General features: G+C 39.0%; 2 protein-coding genes and 1 long non-coding RNA gene across 4 annotated transcripts; 1 reads left to right on the top strand and 2 right to left on the bottom strand.

Annotated features, from left to right (window-relative positions):
- LOC112054574 (zinc finger protein 37 homolog) lies at positions 1-14,044 on the top strand. 2 transcript variants are annotated; one of them, XM_052890012.1, is made up of 6 exons: positions 2-329; positions 1,349-2,019; positions 2,915-3,095; positions 5,947-6,088; positions 7,327-9,634; positions 10,923-14,044. In XM_052890012.1, exons 1-5 carry the CDS (start codon positions 180-182, stop codon positions 7,512-7,514), a joined length of 1,332 nt encoding a protein of 443 aa, XP_052745972.1. In that variant the 5' UTR covers positions 2-179; the 3' UTR covers positions 7,515-9,634; positions 10,923-14,044. The 2 variants fall into 2 exon arrangements, with proteins under 2 accessions (XP_052745973.1, XP_052745972.1); XM_052890013.1 differs by lacking the exon at positions 7,327-9,634 and having other exon boundaries at positions 1-329.
- Positions 14,033-23,004, bottom strand: LOC112054579 (phenoloxidase-activating factor 2). The gene is made up of 7 exons (XM_052890018.1): positions 22,823-23,004; positions 22,022-22,141; positions 20,731-20,813; positions 17,316-17,536; positions 16,161-16,327; positions 15,154-15,318; positions 14,033-14,220 (listed from the first exon to the last, which is right to left on the bottom strand). The coding sequence occupies exons 2-7, from the start codon at positions 22,139-22,141 to the stop codon at positions 14,059-14,061; spliced, it is 918 nt and encodes a 305-aa protein (XP_052745978.1). The 5' UTR covers positions 22,823-23,004; the 3' UTR covers positions 14,033-14,058.
- LOC128199650 (uncharacterized) lies at positions 19,548-20,724 on the bottom strand. The gene is made up of 2 exons (XR_008252207.1): positions 19,850-20,724; positions 19,548-19,694 (listed from the first exon to the last, which is right to left on the bottom strand). It is a non-coding gene; the product is annotated as an uncharacterized LOC128199650 (long non-coding RNA).
- Positions 23,005-25,921: the final 2,917 nt, after the last annotated feature.

Raw genomic sequence — 25,921 nt, 5'->3', positions numbered from 1 at the left:
TTCAATATTCATAATCTGTGAACATGACATTCTTTGGATTGGAAAAATCAAAAATATTTTTAATTTGAAAATAAATTAAATTTTCTTAATTTATTGTACATAATAATGAGTAGAGAGATATTTATTTCTAAAACATAAGCCCGAGAGTGTTCTTTATTTTAATAGTATTGTAAGTCGAAATGAATAAGCTACAAAAAGACATTTTGGAGTTAGAAGAACAGTTTAGATCGAATTCCTGCAGAATTTGCTTGACTCCAGATATCCATAACAGTTGTAATTTAATTAACGAAAATTTAATAAAGTGTATTAAGTTTTGTACTGGAATTAGGGTAAGTTGCCATTGCCATTTGCTTTAAAAAGGGTTATGTTTTTCTTTGGTGTTATATTTTATGGTATTTGCTATCTGCCGTTGATCCAGTGGTTAACCTATGTGGTTCACGAATTCCTGGGTTCGATTCCTGGGTCAGGATATATTAAGCTTACTTTTCATTTTTTTTTATTTTATTTTTATAACTTTGACTTCAATCTCACCTGTTGGTAAGTGATGATGCAATCTGAGATGGAAGCGGTCTAACTTGGTAGTAGGAGGATGAAAATCTACACCCCTTTCGATTTCTACACGATATCATACCGGAATGCTAAATACAGCCAGGGGTCTGAGGTTATCGTCGTTGTCGTGGGTGTATTGTCTAAATATATTCATTCATTAACAGCACTGTTGACCACAAATTTCCTCTCAGGAGGAGAGGGGTAAGAGTAAGTCCACCACACTAGCCCAATATGAATTTGCTGACTTCACACACATAGAGAATTAAGAAACTCAGATATGCAGGTTTCATAAAATGCATAAAATCAGCATATCTTGAAATGCACATAACTGAAAAGTTGGATGTGCATTTTAAGATGGATTTTCTAGACCTAATTCGAACCTATACCCTTCGAATCAAAGGCTGTGGTTATACCCACTGGGTTATCAAATCATTTTTAAATAATTGTATTTATTATATATATGAAGAGCCTGATAGCCCAGTGGATATGACCTCTGCCTCCGATTCTGGAGGGTATGGGTTTGAATCCGGTCCGGGGCATGCACCTCCAACTTTTCAGTTGTGTGCATTTTAAGAAATTAAATATCACATGTCTTAAACGGTGAAGGAAAAACATCGTGAGGAAACCTGCACACCAGAGAATTTCTTAATTTTCTGCGTGTGTGAAGTCTGCCAATCCGCATTGGGCCAGCGTGGTGGACTATTGGCCTGACCCCTCTCATTCTGAGAGGAGACTGGAGCTCAGCAGCGAGCCGTATATGGGTTGATAACGACGACAATTTATTATATTTTATGTTCAGATAAATCAAGACAGCAAACTTCCAACACAAATATGCAAAGACTGTCTCAGTAGCATCGCTGTAGCATATAAGTTCAAAAATCTATGCATGATCGCTGAAAAAATATGCGGTAATCTACTTCAGAACAGAACAAAGATTGGCAGGCCTGAAAAATGTACAAGTCCTCTGGAAAATGGAATAGAAGTTGATGTGCCTGAAATTAACAAAGCTGAGGTTGATGATAATGAAAACTTAAACGAAATTGTAGTTGACGGAGATTGTATGAAGCTACTGCAAAATGAAATAGAAGTGGATATGCCTGAAATTAACAAAATTGAGGTTGATGACAGTGAAAGCCTAAATATATTGCTAGTTGACGGAGATTGTATGAAACCACTGCAGAATGGAATAAAAGTTGAGATGCCTGAAATTAAAAAAGTTCAAGTTGGTGACAACCAAATCCTAGTTGATGGTGATTGTATAAAAGAAAATTTTGTTAACATAGACCATACAAATGAATTGGAAATAGAGAAAATTGTAATGGATAATAATTTTAATGTAAATGAAAATGAAGATGTGACATACTTTATATATGATCCTGGTGAACAAGATAATTTACTGGATGAACCGGTCAGTCATATAGATGAAGATAATTCACAAATAGACATGTCAGAAAGCAGTAGTGCTCAAAGGTATGTTTTGTTTTTTTGGCATACGCTTAACCACCATCAAGCCTGAAGCAATGATGAGGTCTAAGATGAAGCGCTTGCCTAGAAGATGCCTATTCACTCTTGCCTTGAAGGTGCACAAATTATATGTATCAGAAATCGCAGAAGCCGGAAGGGCATTCTATATTTTAGCAGTTCTTATTAGGAACATTGATGCAAAACGTTTTGTGCGGTTTGATTGGACGTTGACAATAAAAGGATGCCATTTTTCACAGCATCTCGCTGTTCTGTGGTAAAATGGGGACAGAGGTGACATGCAACTCATCTGCATGAAAAAGTTTACCCTCATATTCCCCTCCCCTTTTAGTAATACAGCTAGTAGTTTTGTCTAACTAAAAATGGCTATGTAGTTAGTCTGTACGCTGTAGAAGTAGGTGTAAGAGGATTACCAGCAAAATCTTTCTATAACTTGCTTAAAGACCTTGGCCTTGGCCTTTGGAATGAGTATCCAAAGCTGCTCTTATAGGATCTTACTAGGTTTGTCTATGCAGGGAGAACAACACGTCCTAGACTTTGCTCGGCGTTTTTCTTTCTAACATGCGATGGACCCGGCACCTGCTCAGCGAATCCATGGAATGCTAAGATATTCATCTCATCCTAAGTTGTTTTGTATTTCTTTTTTTTTAATTTTCATTTTGCTACCTTGTAAATTTTCCTTTTATTTAATTCCAATCAAACATAATTTTTCGGACTAAATAAACATTATGTCAAACATAAGGAATCATCTTACTGAAAAATACACTCAAAATGCGAACTTATCGTATAATGCAAATGCTTAAATAATTCTTTTATTGGTTGCAGATAAACCCAGAAAAGAAAAAAAGTACAAGGCAATAATATCTATTTATTCATATTTCAGGGAATCAGATGAAAGTAACGCCAAAGTAACACAAAGATTTGTGTTCGGTCCATACAGTAACAGCAAACTGAAGCGTGTTAAATTATACTGCAAGTGGTGCGACATGAAGTTTGCCACCAAGCAAGAGGCCAGTGTGCACAGGGAGTTGGTGCATAAACGTAGAACGTCTTTCACATGTCAGGTACAACTATTATGAAAGAGGAAATCCAACTGTGTTGTAAGACTTAACAGCGTTTGAAACACCCAGCGCCGGCCCGAAGTAAATTTTAAAATGGAGCGAGATACAATTATGGCGCCTGTCCCGTTTGCTCATAATAATATGCAGATACCTATACCAATGTAAAGTAAGAATGGAACGCGAAGATCTTGATCATACTCTGGGATGACCAATTGAAAATCAGGTGTAGTACCGTTTACGGTTGACTAGGATTATCAATAAAGGCCGGAACAAAAAAAAAAAAAAAAACCGGTGACTACAATAAAAAATGGGGATGTATGTCATAATAATGAGACTGTTTCGTTATCCTTACTGCTATGCTTAGCTTTCAAATTTTAATGAAATGTACCTAAAAAAATTCATTTACTGCAAGTTAAAGAGTAGGTATATGTTTTTTATGGAAATTAGGATTTGGTTGTTTACAATTTATTCCTTTTGATTTTCTTTCTTTTCATTTATTTTTGTTATATTTCCTATCCAGTTATATATTTTAAGTTACTGTATTATATTATTTAATTTAGTCAAATTGGTATCCAACCGTTATCCTATCGTGTCGTGACGCCACCAAAGGTTGCGCCTGAAAATCAGCGCTGCAGTTGCAAACACTGCAGCATTATGCTGAGGCAGTAACCTTTTTAGCTGATGAAACTTAATGATTATCAGTATAGATTAACATGAATGTAAGTAATGTAGATTTAATAATTGTAACATAAGTGTAATCTATACTTCTATATCTATACTAATATTATAAAGAGGTAAAGTTTGTAAGTTTGTCACATTTTTTAAATGGAGTAATCTTCGGAACTACTGGTTCGATTTTAAAAATTCTTTCACCAGTAGAATGCTACATTATCGGGGAGTGCTATAGGCTATATTTTATATTGGTATCATATATATTAGCCGAGTTATCACAGTTTTTGTCATACAGGTCGGACTGAAAATCCTCTTAAACAGACTTATTCGCATGCGCTGCCTTAACTATTGTGTAAAATTGAAATTAATGTATGTATCTTTAAAAGTTCTACAAAAAAGTCCGCGACACTATATATCTATCCTCTATATATTAGCAGATATAGTACCTTTTGTGTTTTAAAAATTATTAATTTTATATACTTAGGTTTACGTCATTATTTATACAACTAAACTTTAATCCTTATTAAAATAAATTATTTAATAATCACAAGGATATTATGGAGATAAGATTTGCCCTTTACAGTATGTTAATTACTTAAATAGTTTCGGAGATAATACAAAATTTCTAAAAGACGCAGAAATTCCGCTATATGACGCCCGGCGCTTTCATTTACGTAGTTCCCGTTCCCGTGTGAATATGGGGATCAAACATAGCCTATGACACTCACAAATAATGTAGCTTTCTATAGGGGTAGGGTAGGGTAGGGTAGGGGTAGGGTAGGGTAGGGTAGGGGTAGGGTAGATATAGGGGTTGGGTAGGGTAGAGTTGGGGTAGTGGTAGGGTAGGGGTAGGGTAGGGTAGGGGTAGTAGAAAAGTTGACATCGAAATTTACGCGGACGAAGTCGCGGGCATCCGCTAGTCTAGATATAAGAAGAGACCGCACGCCAGGGAGCAAAGCTCTGCAGAGCCACTACCCAAGGTGTGCAGTCACTGTTTTGTAAACTTTTGTCTTACTTTAATCATGTGTTAATTTTTTTCATTGTTTTTTTTTTATTTATTTCATATTGTATGTTTGTGTTGTAATCAGCTAAATAACACATTTTATTATTATTATTATTATTATTATTATTTAGGCGCTCTCTAGGATTTGGCTCTCTAGGATAACTTACTGGCCGTGTAATGGACCAATAAAAAGGTTGTTAAAGACTATTTTTTTTATATCAGGAGCGACTAGCAATGCATGTCAATGACTTGGCAAACAATCTAGAAGGAGACGGCAGCCTGCTTTTTTGCAGACTGAAACGCAACAGTGTTCAAAATCTAGCCAAGAAAAATAGCCAGAATACAGCATAATAGGAGATTTGTTAATGGACTTACTCCTTCGGATGACCCATAACCTCTAACCAACAGACGAACGGCTCAATGTCGAATGACAGATTGCCGAGTAACAGTATAAGAGAAAGGAGAAAAAAAAAAAAGACTATTTTTATTAATTAACCGAAAAAAGAGGTGGTACTCAATTTATTGTTTGTTACCTCACAACTTTGTCATTTATTAACCAATTTTAGAAATTATTTTTTCGTTCGAAAGAGCATACTTCCAGATTGGTCTCATTACATTTTCATGAAAATCGGTTAAGTACTTTTGTTTCAATATTGGATAGAAGCAGGCGTTAGTTTGCGGAAGTTCATCATGATTATATAATGATTTATTTATTTTGCTATCATCCGCGAAAATTCGGCGAACCCATGCGACAACGTCACCCAGGTCCGACAAAATACTCTCTACGTACGTTTCACCCCGAAACCGGAGCATCCTCAGGAGATGTTGACTCTACAACGTGCAATTGCAAAGTGTCGTTTTCGACCTTTGCTTCGTCTTTTATAGACCAAAAAGTAGGTGGGGCAAGAGGTGGGCGTTGCCAAGATACTCATAATATAAGCGATTTATCTCGCATTTTTGCAGACACTTTGCAATTGCACGTTGTAGAGTCAACATCTCCTGAGGATGCTCCGGTTTCGGGGTGAAACGTATGTAGAGAGTATTTTGTCGGACCTGGGTGACGTTGTCGCATGGGTTCGCCGAATTTTCGCGGATGATAGCAAAATAAATAAATCATTATATACTTTTGTTTCGGTTGCAATTTTATGTTAAAAAGATTATATAATGTATTGTGACCAGGTATGCGGTAAGACGTTCGCGAGGCGCGCCGCCCACTACGTGCACGCGCGCTCGCACCTGCCGCCCACGTTCGCCTGCGACCACTGCGACTACCGCACCGCCGTCAAGAACCAGCTGGCCGTCCACCTGCGCATACACGCCGGTGAGCATGTCACTCGCTCACGTCATGTCGTGTCACTCGCTCACGTCATGTCATGTCACTCGCTCACGGCATGTCATGTCACTCGCTCACGTCATGTCGTTTCACTCGCTCAAGTCTTGTCATGTCACTCGCTCACGTCATGTCGTTTCACTCGCTCAAGTCTTGTCATGTCACTCGCTCACGTATGTCATGTCACTCGCTCACGTCATGTCATGTCCCTCGCTCATGTCATGTCACTCGCTCACGTCATGTCGTTTCACTCGCTCAAGTCTTGTCATGTCACTCGCTCACGTCATGTCGTTTCACTCGCTCAAGTCTTGTCATGTCACTCGCTCACGTCATGTCATGTCACTCGCTCACGTCATGTCATGTCCCTCGCTCATGTCATGTCACTCGCTCACGTCATGTCATGTCACTCGCTCACGTCATGTCATGTCACTCGCTCACGTCATGTCATGTCACTCGCTCACGTCATGTCTTGTCCGTCATTAATACATTGGATCCCCAGCAACACTCCATGAGGCGTTCGCCGGCCTGCTAAGCTTCCGGAGCGAGCCCGATTGGAGTGACTCCAGCGGGGACCAGCACCAAATGAATCTACGTATAACGGCCAGCCCCTGGTAGCCAAGTGCGGAAAAGGTCCAGGAAAGAAGAATCATGTCCGTCATGTCACCTCAATCATGTCATGTCATGTCACTCACGTCACTCATGTCATGTCATGTCAATCATGTCATGTCAGTCATGTTATGTCAGTCATGTCATGTCAGTCATGTCATGTCAGTCATGTCATGTCAGTCATGTCATGTCAGTTATGTCATGTCAGTCATGTCATGTCAGTCATGTCATGTCAGTCATGTCATGTCAGTCATGTCATGTTAGTGATGTTATGTCAGTCATGTCATGTCAGTCATGTCCTGTCAGTCATGTCATGTCAGTCATGTCATGTCAATCATGTTAAGTCATATCAGTCAGTCATGCCACTCACGTCAGTCATGTCATGTCATGTCAGTTATGTCACTCACGTCAGTCATGTCATGTCAGAGTGTGTAGTGTGATACAGAATATATTAATTGGTGTTAAATATTTTCGATGTGCGAGTTTACATCGTTCTTCTCAAAAAACGACAGTTTTGACGACAAGCGACAAACAAACAACAATTTAGTTGGTGAATTTGAGTGTGGTACAAGTCCAATGGTAATTGGTCTGAGGTCCTACAGCACACTTGTTCTGTTCTACAGCCGGTCCCCGAAGGTACCAGTGCGAGCAGTGCCCGTCCGCGTACCACACGCCGTCCAACCTGCTGAACCACCGGCGCAAGGTGCACGAGCGGCTCAAGCGGTACGCGTGCCACGTCTGCGGGAAGACGTTCTTCACCAGCACCGACCTCAACGACCACCTCGACACGCACAACAAGATCAAACGGTGAGAACTGTGCGTACATGGTCAGATGACCGCGTACCACACGCCGTCCAACCTGCTGAACCACCGGCGCAAGGTGCACGAGCGGCTCAAGCGGTACGCGTGCCACGTCTGCGGGAAGACGTTCTTCACCAGCACCGACCTCAACGACCACCTCGACACGCACAACAAGATCAAACGGTAAGAACTGTGCGTACATGGTCAGATGACCGCGTACCACACGCCGTCCAACCTGCTGAACCACCGGCGCAAGGTGCACGAGCGGCTCAAGCGGTACGCGTGCCACGTCTGCGGGAAGACGTTCTTCACCAGCACCGACCTCAACGACCACCTCGACACGCACAACAAGATCAAACGGTGAGAACTGTGCGTACATGGTCAGATGACCGCGTACCACACGCCGTCCAACCTGCTGAACCACCGGCGCAAGGTGCACGAGCGGCTCAAGCGGTACGCGTGCCACGTCTGCGGGAAGACGTTCTTCACCAGCACCGACCTCAACGACCACCTCGACACGCACAACAAGATCAAACGGTGAGAACTGTGCGTACATGGTCAGATGACCGCGTACCACACGCCGTCCAACCTGCTGAACCACCGGCGCAAGGTGCACGAGCGGCTCAAGCGGTACGCGTGCCACGTCTGCGGGAAGACGTTCTTCACCAGCACCGACCTCAACGACCACCTCGACACGCACAACAAGATCAAACGGTGAGAACTGTGCGTACATGGTCAGATGACCGCGTACCACACGCCGTCCAACCTGCTGAACCACCGGCGCAAGGTGCACGAGCGGCTCAAGCGGTACGCGTGCCACGTCTGCGGGAAGACGTTCTTCACCAGCACCGACCTCAACGACCACCTCGACACGCACAACAAGATCAAACGGTGAGAACTGTGCGTACATGGTCAGATGACCGCGTACCACACGCCGTCCAACCTGCTGAACCACCGGCGCAAGGTGCACGAGCGGCTCAAGCGGTACGCGTGCCACGTCTGCGGGAAGACGTTCTTCACCAGCACCGACCTCAACGACCACCTTGACACGCACAACAAGATCAAACGGTGAGAACTGTGCGTACATGGTCAGATGACCGCGTACCACACGCCGTCCAACCTGCTGAACCACCGGCGCAAGGTGCACGAGCGGCTCAAGCGGTACGCGTGCCACGTCTGCGGGAAGACGTTCTTCACCAGCACCGACCTCAACGACCACCTCGACACGCACAACAAGATCAAACGGTGAGAACTGTGCGTACATGGTCAGATGACCGCGTACCACACGCCGTCCAACCTGCTGAACCACCGGCGCAAGGTGCACGAGCGGCTCAAGCGGTACGCGTGCCACGTCTGCGGGAAGACGTTCTTCACCAGCACCGACCTCAACGACCACCTCGACACGCACAACAAGATCAAACGGTGAGAACTGTGCGTACATGGTCAGATGACCGCGTACCACACGCCGTCCAACCTGCTGAACCACCGGCGCAAGGTGCACGAGCGGCTCAAGCGGTACGCGTGCCACGTCTGCGGGAAGACGTTCTTCACCAGCACCGACCTCAACGACCACCTCGACACGCACAACAAGATCAAACGGTGAGAACTGTGCGTACATGGTCAGATGACCGCGTACCACACGCCGTCCAACCTGCTGAACCACCGGCGCAAGGTGCACGAGCGGCTCAAGCGGTACGCGTGCCACGTCTGCGGGAAGACGTTCTTCACCAGCACCGACCTCAACGACCACCTCGACACGCACAACAAGATCAAACGGTGAGAACTGTGCGTACATGGTCAGATGACCGCGTACCACACGCCGTCCAACCTGCTGAACCACCGGCGCAAGGTGCACGAGCGGCTCAAGCGGTACGCGTGCCACGTCTGCGGGAAGACGTTCTTCACCAGCACCGACCTCAACGACCACCTTGACACGCACAACAAGATCAAACGGTGAGAACTGTGCGTACATGGTCAGATGACCGCGTACCACACGCCGTCCAACCTGCTGAACCACCGGCGCAAGGTGCACGAGCGGCTCAAGCGGTACGCGTGCCACGTCTGCGGGAAGACGTTCTTCACCAGCACCGACCTCAACGACCACCTCGACACGCACAACAAGATCAAACGGTGAGAACTGTGCGTACGTGGTCAGATGACCGCGTATAGCTTGCCAAAAAAGAGTAAAAATCAACAGGGGCGCCACTATGGCCAATATAGCAACACGAATACGATAAACGTCGATAAAGCCGAGAGAATATATAAAAATAAGTCGGGTTTTCCTTCCTGACGCTATAACTCCAGAACGCACGAACCGATTTCCACAGTTTTGTATTCGTTGGAAAGGTCTCGGGTTCCGTGAGGTTTATAGCAAAGAAAATTCAGGGCAAATTCAGGGTACTACAGGGTAGAGGTCGTTGAAAGTTTACATTGAGTTTCACGCGGACGAAGTCGCGGGCGTCCGCTAGTTTATAATAAATACAAAACATGTCATGTCAGCCGTTCTTCGGTATAAATTGTCCAGATCCGATAACAAAGTTTTGGTTTCGAATAGGCTACTTGCCTCTTTTGTAAATACTGTTTAAACTGAATTATGAAAGTGTTACAAGCTATATTTTATTTTGTCCAGTCATTAAACCAATAAAAAATTTAATATAAATGAAAAAATATCTACGTAAAATTTTTACCGCCGAAACACAACACATTAGCAAGTGACGTCATTCACAGAGATAACAGCGTGATTGGCGCTCGCCAATCACAAACCGATGCCTTGTAGCGAATGACGTTGCAGTTTATGATTGGCGTTTGCGGTGACGAGATAAAAATACAATTTTGTTTTATAAAAATATTAAAATTACGAGATTATTTTCACAAATAAAAATGTGATTAGAGTTTCTAGGCCTATGCCTATATGCAAAAAATCTTCTTGGTTTTGTACAGCAGGCGAGTAGACTATTCTGTTAGACATAAACTTGTTTTTTATTATATATATATATTTATTATATATATATTTTCCCACAATCTATTAATTTCGTAAATAGTCCCGAGACTTTTAACCTCTTATAATAAAAGGACGCATAATCTAATAGAAAATTTCACTTAAAAACTGGCCAATTTTGTTTTGACAGTTTTAGAATTATTGGTAAAGAAAATTATACCTAAAGCCTTTAAATATAGTCCAATGTTCAATAAAATCCCAAATGCAGAGCAAATTCAACCTTAAGTATTGAGTTTAAGGTTGAATTTGCAAATGCGACTTTTTGAATTGAGTGCCATGAAGTTGTGTTTGGCACTCATTGAGTGACAGTGAGGGGACATTTTTTGGTTCTGTCACTAACAAGTGAAAAAAAGTTAGTTCCGTTTCTACACTTTTTGCCAAGCCATATATGACAGTGACAAATTTTATTTTTCTCCCTAGTTTTAAATGCGACATATGCGACACGCAGTTCGCCGTGCGATGGGGGTGGAAAAACCATCTCCTGAAGCAGCACGGGATAGTGATACCACCACTCAAGCGCGGAGCGCAGAAGATCAACGTGGTCGTGGGCACAAATGCGTCTGACCATGACCCTGACCACACAGAATAACACTTCCTTGAAGAACTGTATCGTCAGACGAATTATACAGGGTGCTCGGGAGTTTCTTCTCATAACTTCAAGGTGTTGACGAGTCCACTTATAGTAGAGGAGCCGAAGAGGGGATTTTTGCAGTTACTCGAGCGCGGCAGATAAACATAAGGGACTATACCTTACACTTTGTCGAGTACCTCCACCGAGTATGAGCCCTTAATATTGGTGGGTACGTTTAGGGCAACCAAAAAAAACTAACTTCATAAATACTCAACCAGCACGTCAGAATAAGATAAGGTAGGTGAGTTGATAGCTAAAAACTGCACATTTCGAAAATCTGACGATTTGAGCGTAACGTAATGGAATGGGAGGGTTTCAAAGTTACAAAATTAAACCCTTATATTTTAGTGCTCGAGGTACGAGTGCGATTAATTTTTTACTTATTTTTAAGGAAATAATCTCCTGATTAATCGCTAAAATTTTCTTACAATTTCAGTAAGCCAAAGTAATAAAAATTGTTTTTAAAGTCTGTAGTTTTTTTTCCACCGCTAAAAGCGGAAAAAGTAAATAACCATTTATTCTTCCTATAATTTAATCTACCAAATGTAATCGGTCTCAATGACGCTTGAGTAACTGCAAATTTAGCATCCCGGGCTCCCCTACTATTATAGGAGCCGAACTGCATAACTTTAATAATAATAAAAATAAAATAATATTTTTTCAACTAAAAAATAAAAACTTTTAATGTTTTCATACAAAGTCATTCAAATAATTCTGACTGTCCATGTAACACACGCCTTTATATTGTCTCTGCATTTTAAAAGACGTGAAACTTACTAGGTACATCGTAATTATAAGGGACACATTACAAGATCTATTTACAAAAGAAATATTATTAACCCCGAAAATATAAATGTTAGAACATTTTTAATTAATTTTCGGTATAAAATATAATCGCAGAGTTATGGGATATACTCCCTAGCACCCTATATAGGGACCTGACTCGTTAGACGTTATTGATTCATTCTGGGATTCTTTACCGAAAATCAATTAAAAATGTTCAAGGAACATGTGTTCTAAAATTAATATTGTCAGGGTAAATAAAGAAAGAAAAAGAAAAAAAAAGATCTTTATTTTTAAGTAATGCCACATATCACATAAAATCTAAATTATAACATATTATGGCTTAACTGTCCACTCAAACCGTGGAGCACTAAAGAATGCCCTGTAATATGTGGCACAACCTAGAAAAAGGCCCCCAACTCAGCATTATGCCGCATACTTTCAATAAAAAAAGTATGCAGCACTAATTTTCAGTTAGGACCCAGTTCAGGTGCCGCCACGCACACAGTTCAACACTTCGTCGTCATCAACCCATATTCGGCTCACTGCTGAGCTCGAGTCTCCTCTCAGAATGAGAGGGGTTAGGCCAATAGTCCACCACGCAAGCCCAATGCGGATTGGCAGACTTCACACACGCAGAGAATTAAAATAATTCTCTGGTATGCAGGTTTCCTTCACCGATTGAGACACGTGATATTTAATTTTTTAAAAATGCACACAACTGAAAAGTTGGAGGTGCATGCCCCGGACCGGATTCGAACCCACACCCTCCGGAATCGGAGGCAGAGGTCATATCCACTGGGCTATCACGGCTCTTTCAGTTCAACACTTAACGTAAACTATTAAATACAATTATTAAGAACTAATTAAAACAACTATGTAGACAATAATATTTCTTTTGTAAATAGATCTTAAAATGTGTCCCATAGACGCATCCATATAATTATGACGTAACCAAGTTTTACGTATTTTAGAATGCAAGGATAGATAAAGGCGTGTGTTACATGGATAGTCGGAATTATTTGAAATACTTTGTATCAAAATATAAAAATAATATTTTTTTTAGTTAAATTAATTCTCGACTCGTCAACACCTTCAAGTTATGGGAAACACTCCCGAGCACCCTGTATAGTACTCGTTAGACGTTACCCCTCTGTCAGAGTATAAGATCAACGATCTAACGCGTTTATATAAACTGTTGCTATAGAATCGATGTTTCATTGTTGTAATCGTTTCCGTCGTGTAAAGAGCTCCTTATAATTGCCGGTTTGTGTAGTTAAGTGACATAAAAAAAAAAAAAAATACCGACCGAATTGAGAACCTCCTCCTTTTTGAAGTCGGTTAAAAAATGGTATATAACTTCTAGTTTATTAAAAGATAAATATTTCTATTTTAATTAAATCAAATTTGTACTGTAAATAGTATGTAAAAATATAATTGATTCTTCAACCGGAACCATTGACCTCTTATAATAAAAGGACGCACAACCACGTAGAAAATTTTACTTAATAACTGGCCAATTTTGCTTTGACAGTTTTAGAATTATTGGTAAAGAAAATTATACCTAAAGGCTTTTAAATATAGTCCAATCTATTACTAATATTATAAAGCTGAAGAGTTGTTTGATTGAACGCGCTTATCTCAGGAACTATTGGTTCGATTTGAAAAATTCTTTCAGTGTTAGATAGCCCATTTATCGAGGAAGACCATAGGCCTTATATTATCCCCGTATACCTACGGAAACGGGAACCATGCGGGTGAAACCGCGCGGCGTCAGCTAGTATTCAATAAAATCCTAAATTCATAGCAAAATCAACCTTAACGAATGAGTTTAAGGTTGAATTTGCAAATGCGACTACTTGAATTGAGCGCCAAGAGGTTGTGTTTAGCACTCATTGAGTGGGGACGGTTTTTGTTTGCTGATTGTGCATCCACTTTTTAATGGGAGATCAATCAATCAATCAATCAATCAATTTATTTATTTGCAGAATTATTTTTTTATTCGATGGTATTCAACAGTAAACCATCGATCAGGTAACTTATTGATAATCATGTTATCTTATTGATTCAAATGTTTGAATCTCTATGTATAATGTCGGCTTTAAAATAAAAGATGTTTATTTTTAAATATTGTGTATTTATTCATTGTTCTAACGCATAGATGGTAGTGTCGAGACCTCTCGAGCCGATCTGTCTGTCGATCCATCCTCGGAATCTGGTCACGTTGACATATACGGACGGGTTGCCATGGTTACCGCATTCGATGTCCCACACTACTATCCCAAACTGAGCCACGCGTCCGTTCTGAAAAAAAAAACAATTATTATTATCAATCTGTTATTGGGTTATGATCACTATACTTAATACAAACGGCTCAAAATTGAGATTTTGGGTAAAAAATGTAATCTGATGCCCACTGACAACCCTACGCGGTTATCATGTTTTAGTAAATATATACAGGGTGTTCCGTAATTGATGGATAAAACGCAAATGGTAGATACACCACCTAATTATCTAAAACTAATTTGTAGTGTTTCAAAAATCCCTAAGGTGACCGAGTCATATTTATTTTTTTCGGACTTTACAAATATTTTTTATCTTGAATCAGTTTTTTCAATGCTGTAATTAAGATTTTTAAGATCTGATTAATTTATACATTACTATAAAACTATTTTGTAAATAATGTTTTATTTGTTTTGTACAAAAAGCTTTGAATGCAATAATGATTTTTATTTCATTAAGATGACCCAATTGAAAAAAAAAATCCTGTAAAAAATGTGTGAAGCTGAAGTGTACTGTTATTTTGAAAACTTATACACTTATCGAGATTTGTAAATTGGTGTAAAACTTGTATTTACTCTTTATATTTAAAAACTTAAATACAAAGCCGGTAAAAATGTATAGGAGGTGCTGAATTTTCAATACAAGAAAAAGTGTGAAGTTTCCAACATTTTCTTTCAAAATTTAGTCCACTAACTGCCTAATTGCATGAATTTAGTAATAGAGCCATTTGTATTGAATTGTTATTAAAAAAAAAAACGAAATAACAATTACTCTTGGTGTATCTACCATTTGCGTTTTATCCATTAATCAGGACACCCTGTATATTATAGATGACACGTCTCAGTTGATTTGATGTTAACAGGTTGTCAATAAAGACCAAATGAATATGTGTTTGTACTACTGGTACAGTGCCTACTGCCTACCCTAGTTATAAACCTTGTGCACACCACTAACCTCAGCTGGACACACAAGGGGGAAGCCCCCGTCGCCCGCGCAGACGTCCCTGCCTCGCTCGCCGCCTGCACACATGAAGGACTGGTCGAGGATGAAGTAGCGACCCAGGCGAGTGTTCCGGTACTTCTCCTGGCACTCCTGGTGATTCAGCACCGGTACATCCACCTGTGATGAAGAGTTGGAGATTTAGCGCCTATCATAGTTAACGAGAAACTTACTCTGAATAGGCTGTATGGTCACAGACCTTTGCCTGTCCGGTTTGAAAAAAAAACAGGCTACAATTTGTTTATTTAAAAATGGCTTTTCAAACCAAAAAAAAAAAATCATATTTATCATTATTATCATTAGTTCGTCAGTAGGTAAGTCAAAAGTACGAAATCTATAACAGGTGAGCAAATGTTGTGTGATGACGTCACTTACAATATCGCGACCGTTGGCGGGAGTCGATATTTATGCGAACTTTGAATGCATGTAAAATCATAACTATTTGGTATTTTTAAATAAAACATATTAAATTTAATAGATATAATAAACAAAAACTAGTGTATCTGTATATATAAAAGCTCTAATGTAACGAAGTTTCAAATGATTTTGCGTACCTAGTAACATTATCCAATATAAAATCCATAGATACCATAGATAAAAAAAAAATCGGTTGAGCCGTTTAAAAGTTGTAAGGGTTGAAAGTGGGAAAGAGTTACCAAATGTCTGCAAACATACTCGAGTGGGGTCTCAAATAAAAACGCACTGAAAGAGAATACTGATGACCCATAACATTCGGGGGTTTTTCAAATTTTTCACTTTTATGTCAATGTTTCTTTTCTTTGAATTGTTTTATTAGTTTTTTGAAAGAAAGAAGAAAGAAAATTATTTTATTTGGACGGACACACACACATAATGCACAAAAGACAACAAATATCTAAAACAAAAGAAAGAAATTTTAAAAATATAGTAAACTAATAATTTAAAGATATTAAGATTGTGTATTCTTTCTTTTATTATCTTACCGTTTTGACGCCCCTGTGCCCGTCGGTACCAGTCTGCGACCATTCGTAAGCCTCGCAGCGCGCGCGCGGCGCCGCGTCGGCAGGCGGCAGGCAAGCGACTCCCAAGCTACGCGAAAGCTTCATCGGCTCCGACAAGAACAGCAGCGCGATATCGTTGTGTGCGTTCACTGAAATTGTGTTGAATTGATTAACGTTCTAAAATTTAATATTTTTTTTCTATCTAGTAAAGATTGAAAAAAAATTATTAATTTTTTTTCTTGTTTTCAAATTTCTTGTTAGCTTGTTGGTTACAGACAATAAATAATAAAGAAAATAATAATACAGCTTCAATGTTTTTTTTTTTTCTTTTTACCCGACTGCAAGAAGGGTTATGTTTTTCGCGCGTGAAATGAAATGAATTGAACTTTATTTGCCATAATACACTTATCTTGTATGTATGTATTTATGTAATATTATTTTTAAATAAATACCTTCTGATCAGTTCGAAGGCGGTGCCAATCCAGTGTCATGATTTAATTAAAGCCGTTTCTGAAAGAACCACAGAAATTTTGTAATTTAAACGGCTTAAATTAAAACATCACTGGCTTGGCACCGCCTTCAAACTGATCAGAAGGTAGCACATAGGTAAGATGTTATTTTTTGCTTTTTAGTTTAGGTTAATTTTTGAGTTGGAAGTCGGTTGAATTTTTTTTATTAAAATTTTGTTTTTTTATATTCTTTACAAGTTAGCCCTTGACTACAATCTCATGATAGAAAGTGATGATGCAATCTAAGATGGAAGCGGGCTAACTTGTTAGGAGGAGGATGAAAATCCACGCGCCTTTCGGTTTCTACACGGCATCGTACCGGAACGCTAAATCGCTTGGCGGTACGTCTTTCTCGGTAGGGTGGTAACTAGCCACGGCCGAAGCCTCCCACCAGCCTGGCCTGGACAAATTAAGAAAATCTCAATCTGCCAAGCCGGGGCTCGAACCCAGGACCTCCGTCATGTAAATCCATCGCGCAAACCACTGCGCCACGGAGGCCGTCAATGTTTGAAATGCCATATTGCTTTTGATTACTGTTTTTTATATATTTGTTTTTATCTATTTTTTTTTCTTTTATATCTCTTTATCTGGCAACACTGCAATAAGCCCACAAAATGCTTCAACTCACTTGGATTAAAGTTTTCATGTAACACAGTTTCAATGACACTCCACATCTGCACATTGTCTCCGGCTCCTCCAGCGAGGCCGGTCAGCACTTGCAGCTGCGGGGCGGGGCTCTGGGCGGAGTGTGCTGCGCAGAGCACCACGCTGGGGTGGATGAGAGTGCCTCCACCTATACTGCCTTGGAGGATGGCGGTGCTAGTATTTTGAGACTTCGATAAGTCTTTTCTGAAATAGGAAGAAGATCGATTGTTGATCCTGAATAACTGAATTAAGCGGCATCAAGTTAGTTTTGAATAATTTTGTGGTTGTACTTGTAGTCATCGATCGTAGATCGTTAGATGGGATAGCGTCGCGGAATGAATAATGTACGCAAAATTATTTGAAACTTTGTTACATTAGAGCTTTTATATTAGGCAGTAGGTAAGGCAGAAGTACGAAATTGCCTATAACGGGCGAGCAAGTGTCGTATGATGACGTCACTGCGTTAAACGCGAGCTGATCACCGCGCGCTCACTTTAAAATTCTACATATCTCTTATATCTCTATATATATATTCTATATTCTGTATATCTCGGAAATTAATTAACGTATCGAAATAATTATTTTTATTTTCAACGAAGAATACAGAAAGCTAACATTTAAAAATAGTTAACATTATTCATTGTCATTGGTTTCGCAAATACTTACGAATGAAAAGTAATAACTTTCTCATTATTCGGCTTGTGTTTTTACACTTCCAAAATGATCACGAAGGCATAATTAAGGGATTAAACAAGAAAAAAACAGTAAAATATATTTTGAAGACACAGTATGCGCTTGTTACATACTGAGTTAAGATGTGCGTGCAGGTCTTTGAGTAATGACATAACATTGTGCATTCTTTAATATGGAGGGGCCCATCTAACGATTTATATCGATGCTTGTAGTAGATCGTATTTCTGAGATGGATGGTGATTTTCAGAACACGATGTATAAAATATCTAGGGCGTTATGGCAATGTATATGATAATACGATTAAGTTGGTTAATTTCATGCAACATCATCATTATCAGTCCATGCATACTCTTGCATGGTTTTCGCGAACAAAACGGTCTCGAACCGCGAATGTCCAACGGCTTCTTGCAAAGCTTGATGTCCTCAGTCCAGTGGAAGATGATGATATTTTTATTTATTTATGTAAAACTTCTTTAATCTTTACGCATGCTGGACTTGAAGAGCACAGATTATTAAATACACTGTAATCTTTGGAGTGAGCTTCAATGTACCTATGATATATGAGTAAGCTGGTAAGTGTATTAAAAATGTGATCAAAAAGCGCCATCTGTAGTAACACTACTAAACTACGACACAACATAAGCTAGCGCCGAATCGCTTTAGTTTTTTTACGTCATAAATGTGAACTAACTAGTAGGAGTTTGTGAAGTAAAGTAAGTCCGATACGAGAGATGGCGCGATTAACCGGTTAACTATTTTTCTAATTTATTTTTTCTAATCTAATTAATAATAATTATTTACTCTCATCTGTTATTTAATTTTGATTAGAAATAAATGACAGATAATATTCACGTTGCTTATTGCACGTCTTATGTTGCATAGTTAAATTGCGGCAAACAATTTCATATTTACTCAACGACATTAAATTGTACTACTATTTACTATTGAGTTGTCAAAGTTGTCGTTATTGTCACCAAATCTTAACTCAATAACTATGATGAATAGGTAAAAATTTAAGAGATACAAAGAGCAACAAATTATTAAGCTCTCTGTATAATGTACACTCTGCTGGTGATTGTGTTATGTATTTAATCGAAATGACATACAAAGCGCCATCTGTAGTAAGACTGCTAAACTACGACACAACACAAGTCAGCGCCGAAGGTTTTTAAAGTCATAATTGTGAACTAACTAGTAAGAGTTTGTGAAGTAAAGTATGTCTGATACGAGAGATGGCGCTACTAACCGCTCAACTATTTTTCAAGTTTCTTTCTTTTTTTTTTATTTATTTTATTATAAGATTTATATAAGATTATTTTACTTTTGAAAGAACTTTTACTTCAATCGTGTGGTTTAACACGTTGACGGACAGTACTCTCTCACATGTTATGGTTGCTGAGACAGTACTATTTTTCATACATTGCCCATAGGCGTAGCGTCACAGCGCAACTATTATAATAACACATGATATGACAGAACGGATTTGTGATGCCTGAGCTTCATCCTCGGAACTCGAAGATACTTCACCAGATGGTTGAAAATCGGCATCGGATCCGAATTCTCCATCATCTTCGAAGGGGTCATGACTCGATTCAGAAGTCAAAACAGCGTCAAATAGGTCCTGAATCCGCTTTTGTTCTTTTTCATATGAATTGCGAGAAAATGCCATCTGCAAAAATATTAGTTTACAATGTGTTACAACTAAATGGTATTGAAAACATACATTAGCAACATAAATCAGTTATTTGCATAAACAAATATACTAGTTTTAGTATTTTGTATTCATAAAACAATAAAATTACGTTGAAAACAAACAATACTTACGTTCGAAAAAATAATTGCGCGCGAAATCACGTAACGACCTGTCGGCGCACCGCCGTGGCGCAGTACTAAACAAAATGTATGAAAACACGACGGCTATGGGCGTAGTGTGTGTAAGGGTGGTGCCAATAAAATTTGGATGTGTGAGTGCAGGTACTTTCTTTGAACAGATTTTTTAACATTGTGTGGTGACAGTACAAAGTCTAAAATATATCTTCGGTGACAGTACAACATGCCCTTCCTTATGATTGCCGGTAAAATTTTACGTCGTATGGCGTACTGTGTTTAAACTAGTCAAAAGATCGACGTCGAAGGGCGTACTGTCGTATTACTTCTGACTGGCTTGACGCCTACAGGCAGTACTGTCCGTCAACGTGTTAAAGCATATCATATTTCTCTTTATTGATTAGAAGTGCTCATTATGATGATGATGATGTAAATTTTTAATTTTAAGTTTTCGACTAATTATTATCACCATTATCTAATAATTATTAATTAGTGGACCCGGTCAAGCTTCGCTTTGATCCAACTCGATCTCTACCCCTAAGAATATAATAAATGAATTTTAAAAGAGATCTCAGCCAGTGATCTGCCAGTTTGGAATGGAAATAGATAATAGATTTTACTCTGGATTAACACAATAATCCATGGTTTCCCGAAATTTGCAAAAATCTGATGATTTTGATGATATGAATGTTTGTTACTCTTTCACGCGTTATAAATAAATATATATAGATTATAGCCTGGATTAACACATAGACTACTTTTTATACCGAAAAAAACCATAGTTCCCGCGGGATTTGTGAAAAACTGAATTCCACGCGGAGTCGCGGGAGTCCGCTATTTTGAAATAAATGAATTTTTTGATATGATTATAAGCTTACATGATGACCAGCCAGGGTGTTTTCCCATCCTCACGCATCCCACATGTGGCCGTGGGCTTAACTCTGGCAAAATCATTCTTCTTCTGAAAAAATAAGTGAGAACTTTTTTATAGAGACGGTTGGGATTTGGTAATACCTAAACAAAGTTGTGTTATTTTATTATAATTTGGCAAGTTCGTTCGTAACACTCCAGATGGTGCGCGCGGGCCGGGGGGCGTGTAGCGATGAATGAAAAATCCACTTGCACTTCACTTCCCCGTGCACGATTTCATATCGCAGTCTTTCCCCCCGTCGCCCGTATGTCATGGGAGTGTCAACTTGTCAAGCTATACAGACTTATTAGCTGCCTCGATGTATTATGATGATTAATCTATGCGGTTTTAGATAACAAGGTCCTGGAATACTGAGCCTTCTTCAAAATTCTACCCCTAAATTATGGTTAAAAAGGGGTTGAAGTTTTTTTTTGATGTAAATCGTTCATGTTTCGAGTTATTATCGATTAGCGAACTATTTATACTAATCCTACTAATATTATAAACGCGAAAGTTAATATGGATGTTTGTATGTTTGGATGTTTGTTACTCTATAACGCCGCTACTACTGAAGCGATTTAGCTGAAATTTGGAATGGAAATAGATTTTACTCTGGATTGACACATAGGCTACTTTTTATCCCGGAAAAATCCATGGTTTCCCGAGATTTGCGAAAACTGATGATTTTGATGATATGAATGTTTGTTACTCTTTCACGCTTCGACTACTGAACCGATTTAGCTGAAATTTGGTATTAAGATATATTATAGCCTGGATTAACACATAGGCTATTTTTTATCCAGGAAAAATCCATGGTTCCTGAGAGATTTGTGAAAAACTAAATTCTACGCGGACGAATTCGCGGGCGTCCGCTAGTAATATAAATGCGAAAATAAGTCTGTCTGTCTGTTATCTTTTCACAGCTAAACAGGACCTTTGGAGTAGAACATAGGCCATATTTTGACCCTAAAATAAATATAGAAGGTGGTAAAATAGGGTTTGAAAGTTTGTATGGAAAGTCCTTCATTTTTACAGTTACAGTTTTAAAAATTGGTTCATAAATCATGAAAAAATTACGAAATATAATGTGATTCAAGAATTTTTAAAATTCAACCCCTAAAGTAGTGGAAATAGGGGTTGAAAGTTTACATTTATTTCCGCTAGTATAGTATCTGTATTCATCTTTTGCTACCTCTCCATCGACGGTTAGATATTACTACAGCTTTCCTCCCCGTCAACAAAAAAGAGATTTTAGGTACCTGCATGTGAGGGTATGTCAGAGTTGTAGCTTTATCTGGTGACGGAGGGTTGAGTTTATCGGTGGCAGCCACACAGTGGTGAGTGGTCACCAACGTGAGCAGAATGATATACACGACCATCTGAAAAAACACTTAACAAGTGAGTTCGCAGTCAACTAACTACGACCTCCGTGGCGCAGTGGTGTGTGTGAATTACAAGACAAAGGTCCTGGGTTCGACCCCCGGCTTGACCGATCTGGTTGGTGGACTTCGGCCGTGGCTAGTTACCGTTGTGTAGAAACCGAAATGGTTTCGTCCTCCTCCTCACAAAATACATCACTTACAGAGGGTGAGATTGAAATCTAGGGCTAACATGTAAAGAATATAAAAAAAACTTGCAAGTTGACATTGATTTCCACGCGGACGAAGTCGCGTGTGTCCGCTAATCTATAACAACATCTTTGTCTACTGGTCTCAAAATTTATTTATATACATTAACACTCAATACAATAGAATGACGAATCTATACTAATATTATAAAGCTTGTTTGTGTTTGTTTGTTTGTTTGATTGAACGCGTTAATCTCAGGAACTACTTGTCCGATTTGAAAAATCTTTTAGTGTTAGATAGCCCATTTATCGAGGAAAGCTATAGGCTATTTATTATCCCCATATTCCTACGGGAACGGGAACCACGCGGGTGAAACCGCGCGGTCAGCTAGTAAAATATATAAATTAAAACAAAGAATTACACAGCTTAGTAAATTTTACTACTACTGGTTAAGAATATAAAAACATTGTTGTCTATACTCTGTATACTCACTTTTTTAACATAAATATTTTCACTGTTATGTATAATTCTTAAACATTTGTTTATGTTTTTCAATCTAAACCACTAATTACTGAACTAATCAATTGCATGTGATAATTATTAATTATAATAATATTATCTCTAGAGTCACATAAAGTCAGCACGAGTCAGACATTTTCCTCATACTGGTTATAAGCTCGCAATACTTTAAGTATAACTTAGTTATTTATAGTTTAGGGATGTGCCCGAAGTGGTTTTACAAGATCCGTAGTCGAATCGAAAGGTTTCTTGGTCGTTTTATGCGGTATTCTTCATCATCATTCGTTCGTTATCAACCCATATTCGGCTCACTGCTGAGATCGAGTCTCCTCTCAGAATGAGAGGGTTTAGGCCAATAGTCCATCACGCTGGTCCAATGCGGATTGGCAGACTTCACACACGCAGAGAATTGAGAAAATTCTCTGGTATATGCAGGTTTCCTCACGATGTTTTTCCTTCACCGTTTGAGACACGTGATATTTAATTCCTTAAAATGCACACAACTGTAAAGTTGGAGAGGCATGCCTCGAACCTACATCTTGTGTTATATACGGTATAAAGTTAACTATTAAAAATCGTCAAACATTGAACCGTTACAGTTTTATTATATATCCATACATAGAGTTTTCTAAAATCTGTCTCATTTATTAATTTATGCCTTTAATTGATGGCGCTGTAGTATGCGTGGTGGAAAAAACTTTTTTCATAATATGTTTTTCAAGATTTAACACTAACAACATTTTACGTAAATTGATATCATAATAGACTAATTAACCTATAAAATGCCTATAAAAATAATTTTTTTTTTAGTTTTTGTAAACAGTTTTTAAAATACTTAAAACCATTATACGCCATTTTTTATGTGTCGTACTGACTGAGAATGTATTCCTTTTTGAATTTGTGATTGTTAGCTAAAAAAATAAATCGAAGTCAGATAATAATAGACCAAAAGTTTCGACTTCACGTACTCGAAGTATACGTAGTCGAAGTTTTGTGAATATAAGACATCCCTAGTTTATACGTACCTATAATAATATAGCAATTGACATATAGCTTATGGGAAATCCATATACGTATAATAATTAGTTATTATTAGATACCTAGCTACTTATTAGGTCATCATCAGAACCAAAGTCACTGACATATTAGCTCCACGAGCCGCAAAGATAAAGTGGCATGGGATTTGACTATATTGACAGCCGTGATAGCCCAGTGGATATGACCTCTGCCTCCAATTCCGGAGAGTGTGGGTTCGAATCCGTTCCGGGGCATGCACCTCCAAAATTACAGTCGTGTGCATTTTATAAGAAATTAAATATCACGTGTCTCAGACGGTGAAGGAAAACATCGTGAGGAAACCTGCATACCAGAGAATTTTCTTAATTCTCTGCGTGTGTGAAGTCTGCCAATCCGCATTGGGCCAGCGTGGTGGACTATTGGCCTAACCCCTCTCATTCTGAGAGGAGACTCGAGCTCAGCAGTGAGCCGAATATGGGTTGATAATGATGATGATGATGACTACCCCCCTTCCCCTCCCTGTACAGGGTGCTCGGGAGTATCACATCACATCACACTAATATTATAAAGGCGAAAGTTTGTGTGTAAGTGTGTAAGTATGTTTGTTCCTCTTTTACGATGCGGCTACTGAAGCGATTTGGCTGAAATTTGGAATGGAAATAGATTTTACACTGGATTAACACATAGGCTACTTTTCAACCCGGAAAAATCCATGGTTCCCGCGGGATTTGTGAAAAACTGATTTCCACGCGGAAGAAGTCGCAGGCGTCCGCTAGTTTCCCATAACTCTAGGGTTATATTCTTTATTAAATAATTAATTAAAACTGTCTAAGAAACATGACATGTTCTAAATTTTCGTAGTAAATAATATTTCTTTGTAAATAGATCTTAAATTGTGTCCCTTGTATTGCATCCATAAAATATGACCTAGCCAAACTTATTCATTGATAAATATCATGAAGTAGCTTACTAGTGAAGTGCGAAGTGCCAGTTGCAATATCTCGTCGATATCGACAGTCTTACCACTACGATTACGTATTTTAATATAATACTCTTATATTTGAGTTATCTATACTTATAATAAATCTGTAGAGAGGTCAATTCTGTACATGAAATATATTTCCAAAATAACTATTAGGGGGTGATTAGTGATCGATACTGATGCCAAAAATGCAATCAGTAAAATTTTTGTCTGTCTGTCTGTCTGTCTGTCTGTATGTTCTTTATAGAAACAAAAACTACTGGACGGATTTTAACGAAACTTGGTACAATTATTCTACATACTCCTGGGCAGGTTGTAGTATACTTTTCATTACGCTACGATCAATAGGAGCAGAGCAGTGAAGAGAAATGTTGAGAAAACGGAAGAAGTTACTCAATTTTTTAAGCTTTCGTCGCGTGTACAGCCTTAATGGTTAAAGCTACATGGAAATCATGAATGACGGAAATGTTCTCCTTAAAATTATCTATAAAAACGCAACAGCATATATATGTCTATCTTTTATGGTTGACTCACAATAACACGTGTAACTCCCGATAGCTTAGCAGTTCGGAGCTTTCTAATTATATTTGTCTACTCTTATGTTTATAACACTTACCACTCATCCCTAACTAAAAAAGTTCACATTATTACCTATTCAAAAAAAAAAGAATCATAAAAATCGGTAAAGAAACACCAAAGTTATACAAGAAATACGCTAAGCCATCGCGCGTGAATAATAATTCATGCTATATGGATTATTTTTGTGTAACGGTTGCCGCGCTCGATGCGACTCGCGGGGGGGGGAATTAAATAAAGAAGTGTAGCCTTAATGAGTAGGGTAGGGGTAGGGTAGGGTAGGGTAGGGTAGGGTAGGGGTAGGGTAGGGGTAGTGTAGGGTAGGGTAGGGGTAGGGTAGGGTAGGGTAGGGGTAGGGTAGGGTAGAGGTAGGGTAGGGTAGGATAGGGGTAGTTGAAAGTTTACAACGACTTTCACGCGGACGAAGTCGCGGGCGTCCGCTAGTTAGTTAATATAATAGTATTATTTTGAATTTCTACCTAATGTGTTGTCGTAAA

This window comes from Bicyclus anynana, chromosome 26 (assembly GCF_947172395.1).
Source record: "Bicyclus anynana chromosome 26, ilBicAnyn1.1, whole genome shotgun sequence".
NCBI classification, from domain to species: Eukaryota; Metazoa; Arthropoda; class Insecta; order Lepidoptera; family Nymphalidae; genus Bicyclus; species Bicyclus anynana.
The sequence above is the reverse complement of the archived record's forward strand: the minus strand, read 5'-3'. Positions and strand labels throughout refer to the sequence as shown.